General features: G+C 36.2%; 1 protein-coding gene across 9 annotated transcripts in view; it reads left to right on the top strand.

Annotated features, from left to right (window-relative positions):
- The window catches only part of PTPN3 (protein tyrosine phosphatase non-receptor type 3), a 175,030-nt gene that overhangs the window by 122,734 nt on the left and 28,653 nt on the right, over positions 1 to 23,643 (top strand). For all 9 annotated transcript variants that reach the window (XM_071736820.1, XM_071736821.1, XM_071736819.1 and 6 more), the window contains 6 exons: positions 2,865 to 2,999; positions 4,441 to 4,617; positions 14,900 to 14,923; positions 17,296 to 17,494; positions 18,472 to 18,549; positions 18,983 to 19,039. In XM_071736820.1, coding sequence (XP_071592921.1) covers positions 2,865 to 2,999; positions 4,441 to 4,617; positions 14,900 to 14,923; positions 17,296 to 17,494; positions 18,472 to 18,549; positions 18,983 to 19,039 — 670 coding nt within the window. The remainder of the gene's footprint in view (positions 1 to 2,864; positions 3,000 to 4,440; positions 4,618 to 14,899; positions 14,924 to 17,295; positions 17,495 to 18,471; positions 18,550 to 18,982; positions 19,040 to 23,643) is intronic.

The following is a 23,643-nucleotide window of genomic DNA, read 5'->3' as shown; positions in this document are numbered from 1 at the left end:
CTTGTGAATGATGTCATCATACTTCAGATAGCTTTCCAGGCTCTACTGGCTGGCTTTTCATACTAATCATGTCTGTAGATATTGCAGAAATTCATACTAAATGGAGTAGTATTGCTTCAAATGTAGTGGGTTAATCCATGAGGGCTGCCCAACAGTAAGAAGGCTGATAAAATACTGTTTTCTGCTGGAGAGAAATTCTCAGTTTTTATCTGGCACTGGATCATAGCTGAAGCAAGTAAAAGACTAGTTGTATGAACAATAACCAAACTTTTGACTTTTTACAGTTTATTATTTTCAGAATTGGCTGTTCTCGGGTGATATGAGCTCGTTCTTCCTATAGTGAAGGTTTTGAGGAGGTGACTTTCTCCAAGCTTGTAGGATTGTCTCACATTTGCAAAGAATTCAAAATCCTTATGCTTGTATATACATGCATACAAAGGCACTGTGCAGCCCTTGTGATGTCAAGAAAGAAAATTATATGAGTTCCAAAGCACACCAGTTTAGTATCATTCCAATTCTTACCAAACATTTAATTTTTGAAAATTAACTATTGTAATCTCTTAATAGCTTGTAGCATGAAAGGTAGTTCTCATTGCTGAAATGAGTTACTAAGAAAGACTTCAAGTAATCTCATATTATATGGCATTACCTCTGGTGAATTGCTTATTTAGATTCTTAAGGAATCTCTAGTGAGAACTGTTCACTGTGGTATCTTCCATCAGCTTAATGATATCCTTTAAGTAATGTATTCTTTGGCCTTATTTATGCCAGCAACAAGTGTGAAATTTAGGATCTGCCTGAGACCGAAATGACTCTGCAACCTTTGCTATCAGAGTCTGCTAAAGTACAGAGGAAACAACAGTAATTTGTGAAGAATTTCAGTAGTTCCTTGGACCCACCAGTCCAACTTGGACCTACCTGTCATATATTGGCAATTTTCACTTTCACGCTTGTGAAGATTGTGGAATTTTGTAAGAGAGAGTATGGGCTTCTGCATTCCTTTTCAAGGATGGCCCTGAGCGCATGTGGAAACTATGCAACCAGAAAAGAGATTCTATATTCTCCTTTGTGAAAGGAAATATCTTACATTTAATAAAAAAAAAACCAACCAAACAAAAAACCACCACCAACAACCCAACAAAATTGCACACAAAAATCTCACCAACCACACTCCTAAACCTTGGAGGTTTTTGAGATTGGCTTGGTTTTCATAATTCCTTTAATCTAGTTTGTGTTGTCTTTGAAGGGGGTTGCATTCAGTTTTTTCCATGTTAAGTACCACAAGTTTTCCTCTAGAATCTGTAGCTTTCTTTTACTACGTTCCTTCACATTCATGTGAGGCAGACATTCTAACATCTATTGCATCAGATCAAATGCATCAGAACTCCTGCAACCCTGTAGTACAGTTTCTTATTCACATATCTGTGTGCTTTTAAGATTCTCTTATCTTTAGGCACTAGTGGAATAACATTTAAATTAGGCTGCTGAGCTGTATAAATCTCCTGTAAGCCTTATTGTAAGGATAAGCTGAATCACATCTCCCAGATTCAGAGAATTAAGTTCACTCAGTGTTTTTAGACTGAATGCTTAATAATCTCTCCTAAGTGCATTCTTATTCCTTGCTGAAAACCTAGAAATGTAACTGTTTTTTTCACAAAGGATAACCTTGGTAATATAGGGGAGCAAGAAGCTGTCATCTCGAGCTATTACAGCCCATTCCACAGAGGCATTGACAGCCTTTCATTCACATTCTGTGATATTGTGTGAATTAATTTCCTTTAAAATAATGAACAAGGTATGTAAAATACTTCAGAAAATAAAAGGTTTGAATTCATTTTCCTCTTTTATTTGTATAAACAAAAGTGTTACAATGCAAAACATATTTAAGATTTGATGATATTATAATGAGTGATATCCACAGCACAAGCAACTTTTTTTTAATGCTATGTAAAATCGAGACATTTCAGCTCTATAGTAAATTCCTTATATACTCAACTATATGTAGAGTACATAATGTACCCACTATGTACAGCTCTGTATATAGTGAGCCAAAAGGTGGAACTCATAAATTGCTTCTTTTTCACAAGTAGAAATTCTATCCCTGTAAACTTAAGGATGAGCATCTTATCTCTCTGCTTGTCTTGTGGAAAAGCTATGTAAACAGATGAATCAATGTTAGCTTATCTCAATTTTTATCTAATTAATTTTTTTTGTTGTTGTTGTCTAATTCCATTAGTAAGATATTTGCATTGCTTTCCTAGCTGAGGTTCTGGTTCTGATGCCACCCTTACCTTGTCAGGTTCTTGTCAAAAGAAGCAGTCCAGGCTTGGATATCCCCTTTGCGTGTTAGGTCTTTCTCTAATGGCTTATTCCTACAAGAAGCACATTGTCCAAATGTGGCTGCCTTCTGGAACCAAAGAATAGTCTGGTGTAATTTGTATTTTTTGAGGCACCAGGTAGATGGTTAAGGTAGTCCTGTGCTCAGTGAAGCCACTTGTCAGTTGTTGCCCTTATAGGAGTTTTAACAGGGAACAGCTAGAATCTTTTGCCTGTATTTGAACCATGTTTTGTCAGGTGCTTGGTTCAGTGCCAATAGGACATACCAAATTTCCTGTTTTCTCCTTCATCTACTTAGACAATTAGGTTAAAAATACTTCTCAGAAAAAGTTATTTTTACCTAGGCTTGTGGTTAGCATTGTACCAGCAGTTTTATTAGCATGAGTGAATGGTTCTGTGAGAATGCGTATTTATAAGTAACGAAGGGGATTATAAAACACATGAAATTGACTTTATTAGGCATATTTTATTTCATTTAAGTTTTCTAACCAAAATAATTCACATACAGTTTTTTTATTTCTTTTCAGGTCTGTAAACAGCCAGTACTGCAGAAAAGTTATAGGTGGGATGGTTTGGAACCCATCTATGAGACGATCTTTATCTGTTGAGCATCTAGAGACCAAAAGCCTTCCTTCTCGATCACCTCCTGTTACCCCTAATTGGTAAATCCAGTTCAAGTCTTTGCCATACCTTCCAGCCTCCAACCTTTTCTAATTGCATGTACACTAGCAGCATAATCATGTAATGTGTACATATACATTGTTATTTTGAGAATATATATGGTGACAGGAGAAGAGTGGGTGTCACTTCAGCTTTTGTTGCTCCCTGCCAGAATATTACACCTAAGTTAAGACATTGTGTTTTGGAACAGTCAAAAAACAAGATGGTTTAAAAAAATAATGGTTGGATGGCTGAACTCAGATGGGAATTGTTAATGGGTCATACTCATTGTAGCTGGAGGCCAATAACGAGTGAAGTACTGCAGGAGCCTGTCTTGGAACCTGTCCTGCTTAACACCTTCATGACCTGGAGGAGGCAATGGAGTGGTCTGCAGATGACACCAAACTGGGAGGATGAGTCAATGTGTTGGGAACAGTGCTGCTCTCCAGAGGGCTGTTGATAAGCTGGAGAAATGGGCCAATGCAAACTATTAAATATAATGGAGACAAACATAAAGCCATTGGAAGGAAGAGCCTTGTGCAACAATATTGTCTGCAGCTCCACTCTCTGGAAAATCTTTGCAGGCAGCAAGCTGTACATGAGCTGTCTTGTTTGCCCTGGCATCAAAGAAGTCCAGCAGAAACTTGACAGTATTATTAATAAAAGCACAGATGGTTGACCAAAGGAAGTGACTATACCCCTTCTGCTCAGCATTCTTTACACCTTATCTAGAATGCTGCAGTTGCTTTTGTGTCCACACTGACAAACTGGTGCAAACTCAAAGGTCAGCATCTATGAAGGTGGTCAGGAGGCTGGAGCACTTACTCTGTGAGGAGAGGCTGTGACAATTGCACTTGTCCAGCCTTAAGAAAGGGTTTGCCTGATGCCTATCAGCCTGGCAATACTTAAGGGGAGACTAGCTAGAGGATGAGGCCAGATTCTTGAGTGTTACATGGTGGGAGGATAATGCAACAGGTATGTGTTGAAACAAGAGAGGTTCTGTCTGGACATAATGAAAAACTGTTTCACCACAAGGACAGTTGAGCAGTGGCTGCTTAAAGAAACTGTGCAGTCTCCATCCTTCAATTTTTTTGAGATCTGACTGAATAAAACCTAAACAACCTTGGCTGATCCTCCTTTGAGGAGGAGGTTGGACTACATGACCTCCCTAGGTCTTTTCCAACCTGAATTATCTTATGATTAGCACTTCAACAAAACAGGCAGTATTTTAGAGGGTGAAAAAAAATGATCAGTTCAGTTTACTGAGCCTAGCAGTGCATGATTGCGTAGTATATCATACAAAGTCTTTAAAAATTGCTTGAAGTGAGATCTATAGGCCTATCCTGAAAATTTTGGAACAGAGATTTCCATAGGATAGAAATTTCACTTTGAAATCTTACAAATAATTCTAATCTAAGAACTTTTGTGTTTCTTATTTTTAAGGAGGAGTCCTAGACTACGTCATGAAATTCGGAAAGCCCGTCACTCATCTGTGGATAATCTTACAAATGAGATTAGTTATATTACTGAAACAGAGGATGTTTTTTATACATATAAGGGCTCTCCAACATCAAAGGACAGTGATTCAGAGTTCTCTCAGAACCGTAGTCCGCAGAGGAGGTAAGGGTTTCTGCAAATATTTTATTTTTTTTATTTGATTTTTTTTTAAGGCCAAACAAAAGCACAAACAGCTTTAATATAAAAAAGTAATAATTGGTTATAATATTGAACTAATTTTAAATGTTTTATGTTTGCATAAGTTTTATTTTTACAAATAGCTAAACTGCAAAAGCCGAGATACAAAATGACAAGTTTAAAACAAACCAACCCTTCATCCTTAAACAATTCTTAACAGCTGAGTTCTCAGCAAAATTAGAGAAGCTATCAAGGACGTGCCTGTCCATATCTGTAATATCCTGTTCCCTAGTAGCTCCTGCAGTCCTTTTTCCTAGTTGTTGTAAGCTCTTCCTTTTTTGGGGGGGAAGATTTATTGAAGCTTTGTAAGAGTTCTGTTCCAGACCATCAGCTCAGCATCATCACTTGAAAGAGGTACTGCATTTGGGTCAACATGAGAACATAATAATGGTAGTGGTCATCCATCTTTTTCTTCCCGAGAGGAATTGTAGATTGGTAGTCTAAAGGCAATCTCTGCTTTTTGCATTGAGGCATTTTTCTCTATTTCTTGAGGGCTGACTGTTCTCTCCTGCAGCAGTCTAACCACTGCTACATTGTCTCCCAGGGCTTGAAGCAACTCTCTTAGTGCACTGATTATTTGTTTGTTCATCTATTACATTTAATCTGTAGACTCACTGTTACCTTACAGAGGCATTTGTTAATGACTAACTTCACATTAACACAATATTAACTTCAGAAATAAAGTACAAAAGGGAAAGAGAGCTACTTGAAAACCTTCAGCTGGGGAGAACACTGTATAAATATGTAGGCTCATTTATAATGTTACAGGAGCACAATGGTTTCTAGTAATCCCTAGTAATTTTAAGGCATGATATATTTTGAGAAGCAATGTATTAATGAAAGCTGATAAGAGTTACCAAACTGTGATAATGGGCAGGTACTAAATATAGCTTTAAACTCTGGATTTGAACTGTTTTCTTTAAATTTTAATAAAATAGTGTTATTACTGCTTTACAGCCAGGAAGTTTCCATGAAAGAAGTAAAAAAATATGTTGTGTGCATATTTGGAGTTTGTCATTGTGGTGTTTTAAACTGTTGCTCTGTTCTGAACTGGAAGTCATGTGAACAGTGATAGTAGTGATGTACATTATGGCCGTTATAATATATAAAAGTGATTCCTCTAGGTATTGTGAATAATCATAGATAGGAAACCATGTCTTTCCTGCGTTTTAAAATTTACAGATTATACACTTTAGGAGTATTTTCTGAGTAGGAATAATGAGGCAGACTGTAAGAGAAGATGAGGGTAGAAGCTGTAGGTGGAAAACTAAGTTGCCATGCTGCATGCTGTGCTTGATGGATTGTGTCCTGCCTTTGTCATTCCTAGTTACTGTATTGTTGGGTTTTTTCTTTTATTTTCATTTTTCTTTTCTTCCCCTGTAGTTTTTTTTTCCTTTCCTTCCTGTTTCACCTTTCTTACGCCTACTGAGAATGGAGTGGGAAAGCTTGTTTTTAATGCTGTTTCTCAGACAGTAACAATAGGATGTTCTAAATTTGAAAATTGCACAGTGATATATTTTCTGACCACTGTATTTTCTGGTTATGCTGTATCTGAGTAGTATCGTTCACTGTGGAGATGATTACTTTTAGTACCTCACATGAACCAAATTTTCTATGCATCTTATCCCAAATGCATTCTTGGTTTTTTGGGTATGTTTACAATACTCCGAAGGTAACTGGAAAGTTTTTGCATAAGTCTGATGAATTTCAATTTGATGGGCATGTTTAGGAAGGAGAAAGTAGTTCATGTCATGAATGATCCTTGTTGTACTGACTGCTAGACTTCTGTGAAGTAAAATGGTCAATAATACTTTTCTTTTTAACAATTGAGGTAAAATATACAGTAACCATGCAAATAAAAAAAAGTTTCTTCTCTATACTAAAGTTTTCAACATTTTTTTAGTCCATGTTCCAGTTTTTCTTGTTTTATATTTGTACAATGGTCATTACTTGCCTCACTTCCCTTGTTGAAAGATATAAAGTAAAATTAAGTATATATGTGTAGTCAAATCTTTCTTTCTCCTAGTACTTCATTGAAAGAGGGAAGTTTCCCTATCAAGTAAATCTGTTTTATAAGGAAAAATGTATAACATGCATATCTGCAGTATTAAATGTGGACAAACACTTGTCTTGAATTTTTGCCACACTTTAGGAATATTTAGATATTACTATAAATCATCTTGCAGTATACTGTTAAAGACAACTTACCCATTTTTGCTATATTGATCTCGAGTAGATTTGAGGTACTGTAACTGAAACATGTTATGGAGGAATTTTGAAATTGTAAACTTGGTTTTCTTTCTCCTCTGAGGAGAGCCAAGAGTCCTGATAGTTTACACGGTCTTTGGGAAAGACCGTGTCTTTTTGGGTCTTTTTTTTATTACCTAGCCTGCCATCTCAGATTCTTAGAAGACGTGTTAGTTAATGCTCATTATAACTAATGAATAGCTTTGGTATAAAAAAAAAAATCTGGAAGTTTTTTGAGAGTTAATATCAAACAAGTTTAAGATGCTGATTTTAATTTCTGACTTGTTATGCCTGGGAATTCAAATCTTAATTATAATCATGCAGCTGCTTGATTTTTGTAAACTGGATATATTTACATCAACTTCATTTTCTGTCTCTAATGCTCAAAACTGTGCCAGCTGCTGTTAGCATGAGATAGGGCTCTTCTCTGTTTTTCAGGCTGACATAAGCATTTCAGGGGAGGGAGGGTAGTTTTCATCTGTTTCACTTCAGCCTCTGAGTAATGTTCTAAGTATTTTAATGTTAAATAGACAAGAGGTCCAAGATAGACCTGCCTTCAAACTGGTCTGTTGTAGTGTAGTGCTTTTTGAAGCAAATACATAGGTAAAACTCATATAACAAGGCTTTGTACTTTGAGGCACATTTGAATCCTTCAGGGGTGTCAGAAGTGTAGAAGCCACCACTGCTGGCAGAGTACCTACATCAGCACTTGATTCCCTATAAACCTTTTTTTCCTCCTCCAAGTATAATTATTTTCTTAATAATTGATTTTCTTGCTTGTTGTGTTTACTCACTTAAGAGAATCAATCAAGTGCTATTTTCTTTCTGTAAAATAGGACACAATTTGGAAAACAAATTAGGTGGAACAGCTCTTAGTTTAGAGGGCATAAAACACTTCAGTCATTAACATTTTGTCTTCCGTTTCTTCAAATAAATAGTACTGTATCATTATGTCAACACCTAGAACTATGCTTACTATTACATCCTTCAAATGAGCAAGCTGGAGGTGAGGGCCAAAAATATTTTTTTTATTTATTATAACAGTGATTGTTTAAAAAATGGGTTTTGTGTGAACATTCTACCTTCTAACTGAAAGTTATGAGGTATATCCTAAGGCTGTAAATAGAAAAAAGAAAACTCAGAAAGAGAGCAAACTATGTGCACAGGTGAACTACAGAAGGCCAGGGTAAGCTTGTGAGTCTGCTGTTGATGTAGCTAGACTGCTTCTGCTACCCAAATTATCTAAGGTACTTTCATATCCAAGTACAATTTGAAGCTCAGACACACTGAAAAGAAGCAATTTTTCTCTCTCAGATTAGTATCTGCAGAAAAGATTGGGGCTGTCTGTTACATATGTATTATAGACAAAAAATTGCTCTAATCTCAAATTAACATATATTAGAACTTTATTCACAGGGCATGAATAGGTTTGGCTATCTAAGCCAACTCTCAAATCACAGCTGCACATAAAACCTGTCATCAAAGACAGTGTGGAAGAGGACTTCAAGAGGGCTTTTGTTTAGCCCTGGGTTCACCCAGCCTTTGTGAAGAAAGCTTCCCCTGGCAGTTTTCTTCTCTTAGTTACCCTGCTGCTGTCTGACTGCTCCTGCCACTGTAAAATTAACCACTAACACAGACAGGGAGTCCACACTGAGCCTTCTGCTTACAGGTTGCTTTCTGTGTTCTACCGCATGGTTATAGCTGTGCCTCACCAGATCAGAACAAGTAATCCAGCCTATATGTTGTACTCACCCTGTTACTACATTTATCCCATGCCTCCATCCAATTGCACATGCTACTACTATTATTTTGGTTTTTCACTTATTTCAAGAAGAACATTGAGATAAAATGTACTAATTAGTAAGTGCACTTGTTTGGTAACTTTTTTCAGTCAAAAATGGCTTTCTTGACAGATAAGCATTTTCTTCCTTGAAGCGTTGTTGCTACTTGACCTACTACATTTCTTATTTTAAGGAAGGTAGAATATGTTTCCCTGTTCTGTATGGCTACATGCCTTCTCAAGTACCTAAATATTGAGGTATGCATTAGGGAAAAGGTCAGAATATGAAGGTTTGTAGTTTTCTTTAAGACATAAAAATAAGTTATATTATGATAGTTTTATTATTTCTGAAGTTATCTCTGCTGAAAAGCTGCTTTAATTTGGTTGGGTTTGGTTTTGAGGGTTTTTTTGGTTTGGTTTGGTTTTTTTTTTCAAAGTTGTGTCACCTCAACAGGCTATGGCACCTGGTAGGTATCCTGCACAGAGCTCCTGAAAGAGTTTGCCATTGACAAAAAATGTTTCCCTTTAATCATAACAGGATTAAACCACAGGTTTAGATTGTTTGCTTGCTTGTTTTCCTTAAAGGCAGCCTGATGGGCTTGTGCAGGGAATTATTTTTGATTGCAGGTTTTCCTGTTTTTAGCTTGGTGTGGTACCTGAAGGTCACCACTATTGTAGTCTGTCTTGGTAAAGGTATCAATAGAGTTTCCAAATTTAGATTAAAGAACACCTCACTGGTGTGTGACAAATCTTCCTTACTGATTTGTCCTTCCATGACACTATTGCAATCCTTGTGCTGCTGTGTCATTTGTTGACAAATGGCTGCAGTGAAGATGAAGTAGTTATACTTAAGTATGGGACACTGCTTTAGGACCAGGTTAGAAAATTTCAAAATACCTTTGTTTAAGCAATAACCTTCAAATCTACATTGGCTTTAACTGTGGCAATAGACTGGTTACAGTCTGGAATAGGTTTTGCTTTGAAAGACTCCAGTGTCAATACCTAGAGCAAGTTTTGATTCTCAGTATTGATATCTTTAAAAAAGAAATATAACTTAGTGCTTATCGTGCCCAGTAGTTCATGTGTAGGATTCTTCACTGATGACTTATAGAACAACAAAAAAAACCCATCAAGAAACAAAAACTATTTTGCCTTTACCTTCAAGTAAATAAGTACAAATTTGAATTATTAAAGTGAATGTGCTCATTTCCTTATGTTTGAGTATTTTTAAATTTGAGTACATGTAAATTAAAAATCTGCAGATTTAAATGTTTTCATTATACATTTTAAATGCTTGGTGAATTTAAAATACAAAGGCTCAAGTTTTTCCATAAAAACAAAGGAATGTAATGTAGTAGTTTTTAAGGAGCTTTGAACCTTAGTTTTCCTTGTATGTTCCTTTCCTTTTTCTCAGCCATCTTCTGGTGCCTGAGGTGTGATGCAGATGTTCACACAGTCAATGAATGAAACTTAAGAAATGAGAAGTGAAAATGACTGTGTTGTTTAATGCTCCAAACCACTGAGAGCCCGGCTATGGGAAGCTGCATAGTTTCCAGCCAGTCCCTAGGAAAAGGGAAAAGTATGCCCCACTCTTTCCTTGGGGAAATCCTTAAGGATTTAATGTGGCTTTTTGGGAAGACCGTGCATTGTTACCAATACCCATACTTGCCCTTAACTGAATGTTGTCTCCTTAAAGTAAGATGATGTTTCTGGATTATTTTAACTGGATTATTGGCTTGAAAAAGTAAACTGATAAAGCTCTGTGGAGGGTCTTGCTACTTGGCCTGTATTCAGTTTCTCTTGTTCACTCTGTAGTTAAATACACCAGCAGACTGCAGAGGAACAAGTGTTATGGTATTTTTTGAGAGTAGATTCAGTGACCTAACAGAAAAGATAAACTGTGAAATTTTCTGTTTAACCAGAAAGATTACTGCAAAATGTTTCGAAGTGGTATTCCTGCATAAGCTTTTCTCTTTGAAGTTGAGCATATTTGTGAAACTCTAAACTTCTTTAACTTCTGTTCTAAAACTTTTGCTGGTGATGGCATAATGTGTATAGTCCTAGAGTTGGAAGGGAAGGAAATGAAATGATGAACTAGTATACAAAAAGGAAATTCACTTGCATTATGCTATGAATTTCTGGAAATGCATATACGCTCTGGGTGTGTGATACATCATCTGGTGAAGGTATTGCACTGAAAATAGATTTCCTGAATATATGCTGCATTTGTTCAATTCTTTCAGCTTACCATTTTGATATACAATAAACTGTAGCTCCATAGTGAGATTTGGTGAATGTACTATGCAAAGACATAGTTATTTTAACTAAAATATAATTCCTTTTGTCAACAAAATTTTTAAAGCACTACTGTTGATGGAAGTACCCTTCAGATGTATCCAGCCAAATTCAAGTAACTACTTTCCTCGTGGAAAGTCACATTTAAAAAAAAAAAAAATAAATAAAAGGAAAAAAAAATTAAGTTATTTTAAAATTTTGAATCATACGAAGACCCTTTCAGTTCCTTGCTCCTGCAGCATTCCACAAGAATCATTTGTCCTTGTTTGTGTACTTCAGTCTTTCTCAATGAAGATTTTCTTCTAATACCAGGCAATGGATCTGAGAACATTTCAATTAGTTTCAGATCAGGGTTTTAAAACTCCTATCAATAGACTTTTATGAATTTTACTGTGCTCTTTCACTCAAATTACATTAAAATAGCACATGTATGTGTTTTGCTTACATGTAAACCTTTTGTTTTAAATATGTATCCTTATTAAAATGTACCACACTTTTCTTGCCAGTTCAAAAAAACCCAATCATTTCACATCCAAAAAGAAAATCTCAAAATTGACTTGCAAATCTGTGATAAGGCAAATCTGTCAGCAAGCCAACTGGCTGCAGAGTAGCACAATACATGAAACCTTCCTGGCAAGTCTCTGAACTGGAATATGGTCAATAGTGGCAATGCAGATTAACTGAAATTAACCTTTTAAGAATGATGGAGCAGCTTAAAAATGTGAATGTTTGGAATTTGTAAATAATCACTGAAAAACTTTTGTATACCATGAGGTCTGCAAGGTTTTTCTGTAATGCTACTCATGCAACACAAAGAATCTACATCCTAGGCAGTCGTTCTGTTCACAGCAAGGGTGAAAATTAACTGTGCAAGTCAATCTGTATATAAATTTTTCTAAAAGGAAGCAAAAAGGTGTTGCTGTAATTATCTTCCACTTATTTGGCTTATGAATAGTAATGTTAATTTTAATGGTGGGCTCTCAGAAAGAGGTGATAATGGAAGTGCTGGCACACCCAGTCTTTCCAGCCCTGCAGGTGTTACAATAAAAGAAGCTTTAAGAACTTCAAGAACAACACAAGGGTAAAACCTACAGATGTTTCCTTTAGTTGTTTGTAAAGGGGGAGGTATTGCTATAGTGCTATTGTTTCAGTTGTCCCTTTCTCTTGGGGTTTTACTCTGCTGTAGTTTGTCATCCTCGGTTCTCAGAATAGCAGAATTCCCTGGTAGGGCACACCAAAATGGGGAGGAGGGGTCTTTCTTTAAGACCTCTCATTTCTGTCCTCCTGAAAGAAGTGGAGAGTTAGACTTTTCAGGGCACGTAGTTTTATTGTAAAGATCCCCAACAATTCAATCCATAGTGATTGAAAAATTGAAATGGCATCATTTTAGATATCTTGTGGGGTAAATAAGAGAAATTACCTGCAAGTTCAAAGTGTTTACTCATTAACTGCACCAATGGAAGGCTTAATCTCCTTGCAAGGAAGAGCGCTTTTTCTCAATGAAAAAGTTGAATGGCTGGTTTGGTGAGTGTTCTCCTTTATTGACTTAAAATGTTGTCCTTGTCATAAGTTGTGAAGTGAGAAAGATAGGCTAGTAAAATGTGGAATACCATATTGCGAAAAAAGGTTATCTAGTTAGTCATGTTTAAGGTACTTTACCATATTGTTGAATAATTAAATGCTAGAAATACTCTTTAAAAGAGTTCCAGGCTAAAATTCTGCAGCTCTTGCATGCTGAGCTACCAAGGACTTTAGGAAGACACAGCTGCACTGTCCCTGATGAATTCTTTTAAGCATTGAATTTGGTCTCTTTCCAGGTCAACTTTTTGGTTACCTTTTTTTACTTTAAAAGGTTACAGAGTGATTCAGTAACTCTTTCAGATCTAATATGTTTAAATTAATGCGCAGTAATTTAAAAGATAAACCTTCAGCAAATATAGTGAAGAATTTATATCCTGCATTTAGGTCTCCAAATATATTACTGAGATGATGAAAAATTTGTTCTATGTTTATACACAGTGGAAGCCCAAGTAATTTTTCACTGTCTTAAATGACCTCACTCGATTGGGAAGACTAATTAGGGAGATAAAATATTAAAATAGGGACACTGCCTTGGTTTGCATCACAATTTTACAATGTGTAAATTTGGGGGAATTCTTTTGAAAGGGTTAACTTAACGGCAGTATGACTTCTACGTAGTATTTGGTAATAGCCCTGTAGCTCTACTGTGGCAAAACAGAAAAGATGTACAGTTTCTTTGTTCTTTGCTTTTCTCTCACAAGGAAATCAATTAGCTTAAACGAAAATAAATTCAATGGTTTTTTTATTTTTAGCATGACTTCCTAAGGAAATAAGGCTTATGTCATTGCTGCACTACCCGTCTGCCTTTGTTCCCAGCTGAGAACATGTGGATGGTTGCAGTCAAATCTAATGGAGCAGAGTTTTCAAGGACAGAAAGTTTTTTACAAAATTAATGGAAGTCAGGGACTAGGCAGAAAAAGCTCACAACTTCAACTGATCTCTCACTGAGCAATTACAGTGTGAGTTCAATGGTTCTGTGTTCTATTTAGATGTGGACTAGTTAGGCAGCATCTGAGTGCACATTCCCAAAGGATCTGCTGTGCACCACTGGCTCTTGGGGTAGAAATACTGTGAGGATTGCAAACAAAGAGAACAGGGGGTACCTGAAGGAGGATGGGGGTGAATGTCAGTGGCATCACAAGGGGGGGATGTGACTGCTGTGTAAAGAAAATTTCAGTGCTTAAAAATACACACAATAAAGCCCTTCACAAATTCCTAGGGAATCAGGCTTCACCAACTCTGCCTTTGGAGGAAGAATTAATTTGTACCGTACTTTACATATGAGGAAACTTATCTAGACTGATACTGCTGCTATATTTATGGTAGTTTTGGTGAAAATAGAACATAACTCTTAGTATTGAGGTTTTTCTAGAGAATGATAATTGAACATTTAACTGTATCCTGTGAATTATCTACTACAACTTGACACTTCAAGAACTCTACATCTAAACCAAACTGCGTAATTCTTGTATTTTTCCAGGACTGATTTGCATCACTCCAAGATTTTTTGGTCACTAAATTAAATTTCTAAAACTATCTCATCTACTTTAAACTTACTTTGACTTCCAAGCACTTTTTGCTAACCTTTACTTTCAGATTTATCTTAGTATCATAGCTGTTGTTTTAAATGATGTGATATAATTCAACCCACTGCTTCAGGTCGTCACTGAAGCTACTCAATTACCTTGAAAATTTTGATTTCTTTTCTGTGCTAGATTGCCCTTATCTGTGTAGTCTCTTCTGCTTTAGTTATTCTTTGTCTGAAAGTTCTCTGTCAACAGCTGTTCTGTTCTTGCCTTATGAGAATATGTGAGAAATTCATGTTTCTGAATCAGTCTGTGCTCACTTCTTCTTACTTATATACATAAAGATCTTGCTATGTCTGACTTTTACAAAATACAGTTAATGTGATAACTGTAGTCATTGTGATGCACATTTAAAACTTTTAAAAATAAGGTAGTATGTCATGCTAAATAATTGATTTGGTAAGCTCCTATATAGTTTAAGTTGTCATAGCAGATTTATGGTGTCTGTAGCTGAGCTAGTGCTAAAAGTGGAAGTGAGCAGTTAAAGCTGCCCTGGTATTTTTATTGAGTGCTTCATAAATTCCATCAATATCTGATTCACACTTTCAGCATAGGATTAAGAGTTCATCAATATATTTTGTGAGCACATCTTTTTGCTTTTATGCAGGCTTTTTGTGGTTTTTTATTTTTTAATTAGAGTTTAGTTCTTGTTTTCCTGAAGATTTAACTTACGTTCATTTGTTTGTTTTGTGTTTTTGTTTGTTGTTTTTTTTAATAGGTCTTCTGAACAAGAATCACCAAAGTGAGTTTTCTTTAAACTTTCTACTATAAAATCTTTAGCTTTAAGATATACAATAAAAATCACTAATTGTCACAGTTAGAAAAGACTTCTGAGATCACCACATCCAACTGTCAACTCAAAAAACAAAACCAAAAATTTTTTAAAAATAAACCACCGTGCCCACTAGTGCATGCCCTGAAGTGCCTCATCCCACATAATTTTTAAATTCCTCCAGGAATGGTGATTCCACCAACTCTCTGAGCAGCCTGTTCCAGTGCCTGACTACTCTCAGTAAAGAAATTATTCCTAATACCTAGTCTAAAGCTTCCTGACCAGATTTGTCAAAGTAGTGGTCTTGTATGGTTAGAAGATAGAAGTAAATGTTTAAACCAATAAAGAATTTAAAGATTTTTTTTTAAATACTTTTTTTTGGATCAGAATGTGGGAGGTTTTAAGCCCTGATACTCCCTTAATCGCTAATAACAAAAAAGTTGTTAAGAACTTTTTTTAAAAAGTTTAACAATGCAAAAATCCACTTAACTCTTTATATAGTGCCAGAAATCATTACCTGAAATAATTTGTCACACTTTTCTGATAGTGTAAATTTTTTTATGTATACTGGAAAATACTTATGAACTGTAATCTCAACTTGCAAGTGCAATTTTTTTTTTTTTTTTCTAAATTGCTGTGTTCTGAAAAACTTACTGTTACACATGTACCTATACAGTGTTCTTGATTGTTTAACACTGGTCTCAAGGGAATCATGAAAAATCCTGAAAGCTACCAGACAAAGACAAAATTTTGGCAGAGTAGTTCCTTTAAGTGTTCTTATAGTTAGCTACTTCAAAGTATTTTCAAATTATTGAGCGAGCCAAGTGAATGATATCTCCCAATCACTGAAAAATATTTCCTGTAATCCTTGAAAATCCTGCAAATGTCACACAAAGCGTTGCATTCCCATTCTCAAGTACACATAATATAACTGAACATTAGAAATATTATAGCAATCATTAAGTGTGCCTGGTGGCACCTTTCAGAAGGTTTACATTTGTGTTAGTTATATTTCTACCAGCTGAGAAAAAGTGTTTGCATTATTAAAATCTGTTTCAATGCACATCTTGTATGTTAAAGGCCTAAGCTACACTCCTCTATAGTGTAGTGTTACTTCTTCATGGTTTAGAAAAGCTCACAAATACTGGTACCAGAGCACAGATTAAGGTTTGGATTTATGAATTTCAATTTACTCGTGTATATTTCTGTTACCTTAAACCTGTCAAAAATTGATGTTGGTTTTAGGGATAGACTGCAGTAAACAACTAGCAGCCCATGTACTTCCAAGGATCAAATATACTTCATTGCAATGCTGGGTTGTCATTAGCAATGCAGTGTTCTTGCAAGATGTGAAGCCACTGAGTGTGGAGTCTTGTAAGTGAAGGATCTGTCTGTAGTGGGATAGTAAAAATAGCCAGGACTCAGTTTTGCCACGCATAGCACTGTTTTGTTAGTGACATGAAACAGTGTTTAAGTTGCATCTGAGTTTTCCCCCAGACAGGTTTTCACAAAGTACTATGTGGTAATTATAAAGATGAGCACTTGTTCTGAGAGTTTGATCCAATTAAAAAAGGGGCATGGTTGTATTATATTTGCTGAGCATTTCATCCTCCTCAGAAGAGAACATGCATCTAAATGAATGTTTAAAGGGTACTGGAGCATGACCAGGCAATTTGGTGAATTCTGAGATTTGAGGTGTTCTCTTACTTATCCATTTTTGTTACTGTTGAATTTTAAGGTTCTTGACTCACTAGGCCAGGTCTTCACCCCCATTTACATCTGAAGTGTTCTTTGTGGCTATAGCTACCTCCGCAGCAGAATATATTAACTGTTATTAAACCTTTCATTGTCACTTCATCTCCTGAAAATTTATCATGGCTTTTCTGCAAAGCACTTTCTCTCAGAGGGATAAGGTTGAGACTGCACTTGTAAGAGGGAGGAATGAAAAAGAAATGCTTTTGAGAATGAGAGTGGAACCATGGAAAAATGTTTTCATGGGTAGGATTGGCAACTGAAGTGCATTTTCCCTGGGGTTCAGCCCTCTGTGTTACTGTAATTTCCTGTACCACTGCAACAGTATCTTTCACTGTTAATATACAAATATTTTCCTGAAATTTTTTTTTCTACTCTAGTTTTCTTTTGTCCATTTTTCTGGATGTCCACCAATCAAATGATGGGCTTAGATTGTACTATTCTGTTACCCTGCACATCAAGAAATGGTGTTAAATCTAAAGCTGGCTTTTTCTTTTAACTGGGCAGTACATTTGAATGTTTTATAAGTTAACTTAAAAAACTGAATAATGATACCTTTGTAATGTTTGTTTATACTTTTTTAAATGAAGGAATTTGTTGGGAAACAGTCCAACGCGGAGTTCTCTCACCCATACCTCACCTAAAGCCTTGGCACAGTCTCCCAATGGAGTTGGCAACATTTCTGGCCCTTATCCATTGGAAGGTGTTGATAAACAGTTTTTAGAAACATATGATAATGTTACAAAAAGTAGCTCGACAGAAGATTCCAGTCAGTACTACTGTGATAAGGTATGTTCAATTGCCTCTGGTACTAAATGTAGCTTTGAACTGTAGATTAAGAACCCAGAAAAAGTGGACTTGTATTCCAGAATGAGAATATTTTATGCAGTAATAAGAATAAATCTTGTGTCACCACTCAGATTTATCCAAGATTGTGTATATGGTATGATAGACAGCCCTGCCAACTACACTGATTTCCGTAGTTTCCAGGTTTTCAGAAGCATCTCCAGGGAAAGTTTGTAGTGGAATGGGAATATTTAAGTGAATAGACCCAATTCTTCCATGGAAAGATCAGATAAATCAAGCTGCCATGTGTCTTGGTAGGAGGCACAACTCTGCTTTATCCCAGGCATCTCCTCTTAAGGAAAAATCAAAGGATTTCTGCACTGGTTAGAGAGCAGCTGCTCCCTGCTAGCATTATGGTAGTAGATCATTCCTCCCCTTTCTCCAGCCTGCTCCAGAGTGGTGCTGAACAGCTTTCTAACCTATGGGGCCTGTAGCTACTGCCAACTTTTAAGCCTTCTGGCTTGTGGATCTCCTGCAGAAGATGCCAATGCACTTATTTACAGGAGAAAAATTGGGGGACAAGTAGTTGCTTCATAGCCCTTAGAGTAGAATTGATTCAAATGTGCTGTACCTTAACTTTGGTTTGGTTTTTTTTCCTTTTAAGTCACCTTTAGTAAAGACAACATATTGAAAATTCTAATAGGAGCTATCAATTGAGAGAGCTAAGATGACAGTAATGGATTTAGGACAGAGCAAGCAAAGACTGTATTTACTGTTATGTATGTTTCAGGTTTTACAATTCAAAAGGTTCTAATCATAGATATATATTGTATCTTAGCTGTCTCCTATTTTAAGTGTGGGTTTACGTATTCTTGTCCAGCACATCTCGATTTGGTTGCACTGTTTTCTAATTTGCTGCCATTTGCTTTCTAAAATATGGAAAGTTTTGTTTTATGGTTTCTTCCCCCTCTACTTTGCAGAATGACCTAATTGAGGGAGATTTGCTTCTGGTGCGCATCATACCAGATGAAGATGGGAAGTTTGGGTTTAATCTAAAGGTAAACGAGCAGACTTTTAGTTCTTTTTGAGTGCTTTTTAGAGTTACTGTGCTGTACTACAGTTGTTAGGAAGTTTGATCCTACTTGATCCCTTATAGATCACATTTAAGAACACTGTCCACCTTGCAAATTCAAGTGTTGAATAAGACTTGCTTGAAGGGTAGGGTTAATAAATGCTGCATTTGATCTGTTTAATGACTTAAAATATATGGGTAAGCAAAGACAATGAGTCTAGTTTACTGGATATTGGTAGATTTGCAAACTTATCACCTTCCCTATTTGCTGATGAAAATCCAATCTTGCCTTACTTATCCAGAATGGCAGAGCATAACGTTTATATAAAAACAAAAATAAGTTATTACTTATTTTAAATGCTGCTTACACTTCTTATGATCATATATTTATTGTTTTTATTTACTTGACATTCCTCTAGGGTGGTATAGATCAAAAAATGCCATTAGTGGTATCAAGAATAACTCCAGGATCACCTGTAAGTAAATTCTTAAGACTTTTAATCCTTTCCTTTGTTACTCCCTCCACCACTCAAAAGTTTCATATGCATAAGGATTTTGAAGCCCACAACCAGCATGAGATAGCAGCTGAGCTGTTCTCTGTAGAAATCAATTCAACCAGGGGTTTCTTAACAATAGATCCAGAAGAAAGGATCTGTGTTTCCTCAGTCAGCTCCAAAAGTGCCTTTTGAACTGGAAAATGTTTGATGAGGGGCAAGATCAATGACTGAAGGTACAGAACAGTGTTCATCAAAGAAGTGAGTAGTCTGGGCCCCTGCAATCTAGAAAAAAGAACTAGTTTAAGGGAAACTTAGTAGACATCTGCAAGATTAGGAGCACTGTGAGCAGCCATTTACAGTAGAACAACTGTGGGCTACCAGATTAATTTAGTAAAAGTCAGGTTCTTCATGCTTAATGAAGTAGTTCTTTATGGATAAGATAGTAGGCCTGTAAAACTCCTTGACAAAGGATGCTGTGGTTAAAGTAATTTTGTGAGTGATCAGTAGAGGACAAATAATTGAGATAAAAATATGCTGACAGTTACTGAATAGACAAACCACAATAGGCTGAGGAAATGTTTAGGGCTAAAAATACTTACAGAATAGGAGACTACTTGGCAGGGGACAGAGGGCACAGAATATGTTTGCTCCATTCTTTTTTTGCCATGATTTTTGCTTATGGAAACATTTAGGGGTTAAGTGGAATGTTCATCAATATCAAACAGCCATTGAATTCTGTTGAATTGTGACATAGTAAATAATAGTAATATGACATCCTGGTAATTTTTTCTAAATAATTAGTACATAAATTTGTGAGAATATAAATTATCTTATATCAGGGTTTTTTTTCCTTCCCCTCCTTCTAAAGTGTATTTCTCAACTCTCAAAAAATAAGTCAGTGCAAACTTGATAGGAAATTGCTGACTTAATCCTAAAAATGCCATGTACTCTGCATCTTTTAGAGTCTTTTGAAATTTAATAAGCTGTCACAGAGCTGATAGATAAATGTCATGAAAATTGAGCTAAAACATATTTCTTGAAAAGTTGGTTTTGTAACATTTGTGGCTTGACTTATGCAGTGCATAACAACAAACAAATATTTAAATAATAGAGTAGCAGGAAGTTATCATTATAACTTAAATTCACAAACTAAAAATAAAACATCCTTAAATATGTCATGGTCAACCTAGCAAACATCTTAAGAGTGATATGAGGTACTGAAGTTAATGTAGGGCAAACAGTCAAGGAATAAAAGATGCTGCTTCAGAAGTAGTGGTTTCCTTTTTGATTCAGATTGTTGTCTGGGAAGTATTGTTCTGTTTTCTTTTTCTCTAGGATTGGAAAAGACTGGACTCTTAACTTACATGCTTCATTTACCTATCTTCAGTTACATAAGCATAGGTGCAAATGATCAGTTCCCTCTTTAGCCTAGTAAGCCCCCAGCTGAGCAAGTTATCAAGGAATAATTGGGGACAGTTAATTCAATACAATAAACTCAACAGCAATCAGTTATAGAAGCCACATCATGTTATAACAAGAATTAAAAAATACACTAATTTTTAGAGCACAACAGTATTAACATTGTTTATATTGGTTATTATATAAAAATAAATTTCCCTGTTCTTGACTGTTTAATGAAATGTAGTTTTATATATGAAAGTTGAAATTAGGCAGCCTATGGAATGCATTTGTGTATGATTTTAGCTCAATGATGACTTTCCTTCATTGCATTTGCTACTATTTTAAGTTGCTCTAGATTTACACATTATCCTTTAAATTGTACTCAGGGATGCTGTTTAATAATATTATTTGCAAAGATTATTTCTCAGGTTTGTAGGTCACTTTTTCTAGCTTTCTTACAAAAGATCTGTATTTTTGTGGAGGAGGGGAAGCAATCTACTCTGCAAAATTAGGCAGTATTTTCCCTTTCACATCCTATAGTTCTTTTAAAAGAACATTAAATATAAAGAACAACAACTTACTACATTTGCTATTTTTTTTAACTAAAGTTCTATACTGATCTTTTTTTTCACGAATTATATTAATGTCCTAGGAGTGCTAAAGCAGTCATTATGGTTTTATTTAACAGAGCTTCTCATTGAAAAATAGCATGTGTGCTTCTTGGAGCAATAGCAAGGTGATTATCATAAAATGAAACATGAGGTGTGTCAATAGAACAGGAAGTCTTTGCCATAATTAATTGTCTGGAAAAGCTCAGTATCTGAAAAATCTACAAATTATGCTTACAAGGAAGGAATTAATTTTCCTTCAAGATACATTTTTATATAGTCAGATGATTTAAGTAAGAGAGCTGAGATATTAATATGTTGCACGATGAACAAAGTTGCTTTGAGCAAAGGTATTAATCTCCTTCTGTAATAAAGAATAATAGCCAGCAACCAGCCAAGAAAGATAAATTGTAGACAAATATAGGAGATCAAAAACCATTCCCTCCATATTCTTGTTGACTTCTTGACTCTCCTAGACTGACCTGATATGGTCTTTATATCACTTATCTTTTCAAATAATTATATTTCAGAGAGAATAACTTGCATCTCACACAACAATATTTCAGAGTGATTATATCAAACAAGCAAGCATAGTCACATTCTTCAGTTTTGCCTTTGTAAATTGTACAAAATACTGCAAGAAAGTTTTTGAACAGCTGTGAATACGTAGCAAAGCTAGTGTTGAATACCATGGCTGTTTCTAACTCTAATTATGTTTCTGTTTACATGTGCCTCCTTTTTTAATTAATCCTTGTCAAACTTCCCTATCCTCAATTCATTCCTTTTTTTTTTTTTTTTTTTTTTTTTTTTAATTTTAAGCAGCTTTTCTTTGGATTTTTTTCTCTTGCATACATGTTTCTTTTCTCTCTTTTGCTTTTAGTCTTTATCAATTGCATGGCACTCATGCATGTCTGAAGTTTCCTTTACCTTTATTCTCTGATGCAAGTGTCTCCCTGCTTATTAACAGTTTATTATTTTCTTCATCTCCTTGCCTCCTTTTTTTTTATTTTTGGGGTGGTGGGGAGGGTTGCTTCTCCTTTCCATCTCTTCCTACAATTGTACTTGTTAATGACGTGTTAATGTTGTACATCACTGATAAATTTACTTTAGGAGACATCAGTTTAAGCCATAACTGGGACTGGATCTAGTTAGAATATCTTGTTCAAACTTGGGGTGTTAATGTTTTTTTTTCATAGGTTTAATAGATCTAGTAACATGGGTCTCATAAAGTTCAAGGAATGTGTGCTGGCATTCAGGAAATACAGGGAACAACTATGAGTAGACAATAACACTAAAGTTCTATGTCTCTTTCATATAACAAATGAAATGGAGTTTATATCTAAGTGTATCACTCTTGTGTCTCTGGGTTGTTCCTAGACAAAAATTATGATAGCAATGAAAATAAAAAAGTGTACACTGTTTCACACTTAGAAGTTGTGGAATCTTGCATATTCATATTATAGAATCACAGAAGGTTGAAGGGGACCTGGAGATCACCTTGTCCAAACCCTCTGCCCAAGGGTCACATAGAACCAGTTTTCCAGGTCCATGTCCAGATAGCTTTTAAGTGTTCCAGGGTAAGAGACTCCATAAAATTTTTGAGCAACCTACTCTAGTGTTCAGTCACCCTTCACCATAAAAAAATACTTCCAAATATTCAGATGGAGCCTCCTGCATTTCAGTTTGTGCCCATTGCTGTTTGTCCTCTCACTGGATGCCGTTGAAGAGAGCCTGCCTCCATCTTCTCTGCACATTCCCTATAAGTATTTATATACATTGACAAGATAGCCCTTGAAATTTCTCTTCTCTAGGCTACTCCCAGCTCTCTTAACCTTTCCCTCATACAAATGCTGCTTTAGTATGAATTGCTTTTCACTGGACTTAGAGCTAAGCATACTAAGGAGTGGGGCAAAAAAAGAGCCAAAGGCAGTTTTTTTAAAAGTCATTTAATCTACATTTTGTATCAACTGCATGTCATAAAGTAGGTTTTCAACTGACATGGGGAAAACATGGTTCAGTATTCTCTGCAGCACAAGTAACAAAAGAATTTGTCATAATGGATTGACAGGAAGCTGAACAGGAGCCAGCAGTGTGCCCAGGTGGCCAAGAAGGCCAATGGCATCCTGGCCTGGATCAGGAACAGCGTGGCCAGCAGGTCCAGGGAAGTGATTCTGCCCCTGTACTCAGCGCTGGTGAGGCCACACCTCGAGTCCTGTGTCCAGTTCTGGGCCCCTCAGTTCAGGAAGGAGATTGAGGTCCTGGAGCAGGTCCAGAGAAGAGCAAGGAGGCTGTGAAGGGATCCAGCACAAGTCCTGTGAGGAAGGGCTGAGGGAGCTGGGGCTGTTCAGCCTGAAGAAGAGGAGGCTCAGGGGAGACCTCATCACTCTCTACAGCTCCTTGAAAGGAGGGGGCAGCCAGGGGGGGGTTGGTCTCTTCTCCCAGGCAACCCTCAGCAAGACAAGAGGGCACGGTCTCAAGTTGTGCCGGGGGAGGTTTAGGTTGGACATTAGAAAGAATTTCTTTACAGAGAGGGTGATCAGACATTGGAATGGGCTGCCCCAGGTAGTGGTGGAT

The sequence above is a fragment of the Heliangelus exortis genome, chromosome 2, assembly GCF_036169615.1.
Source record: "Heliangelus exortis chromosome 2, bHelExo1.hap1, whole genome shotgun sequence".
NCBI classification, from domain to species: Eukaryota; Metazoa; Chordata; class Aves; order Apodiformes; family Trochilidae; genus Heliangelus; species Heliangelus exortis.
Note: the sequence above shows the minus strand (reverse complement) of the source record. Positions and strands in the feature narration are given on the sequence as shown.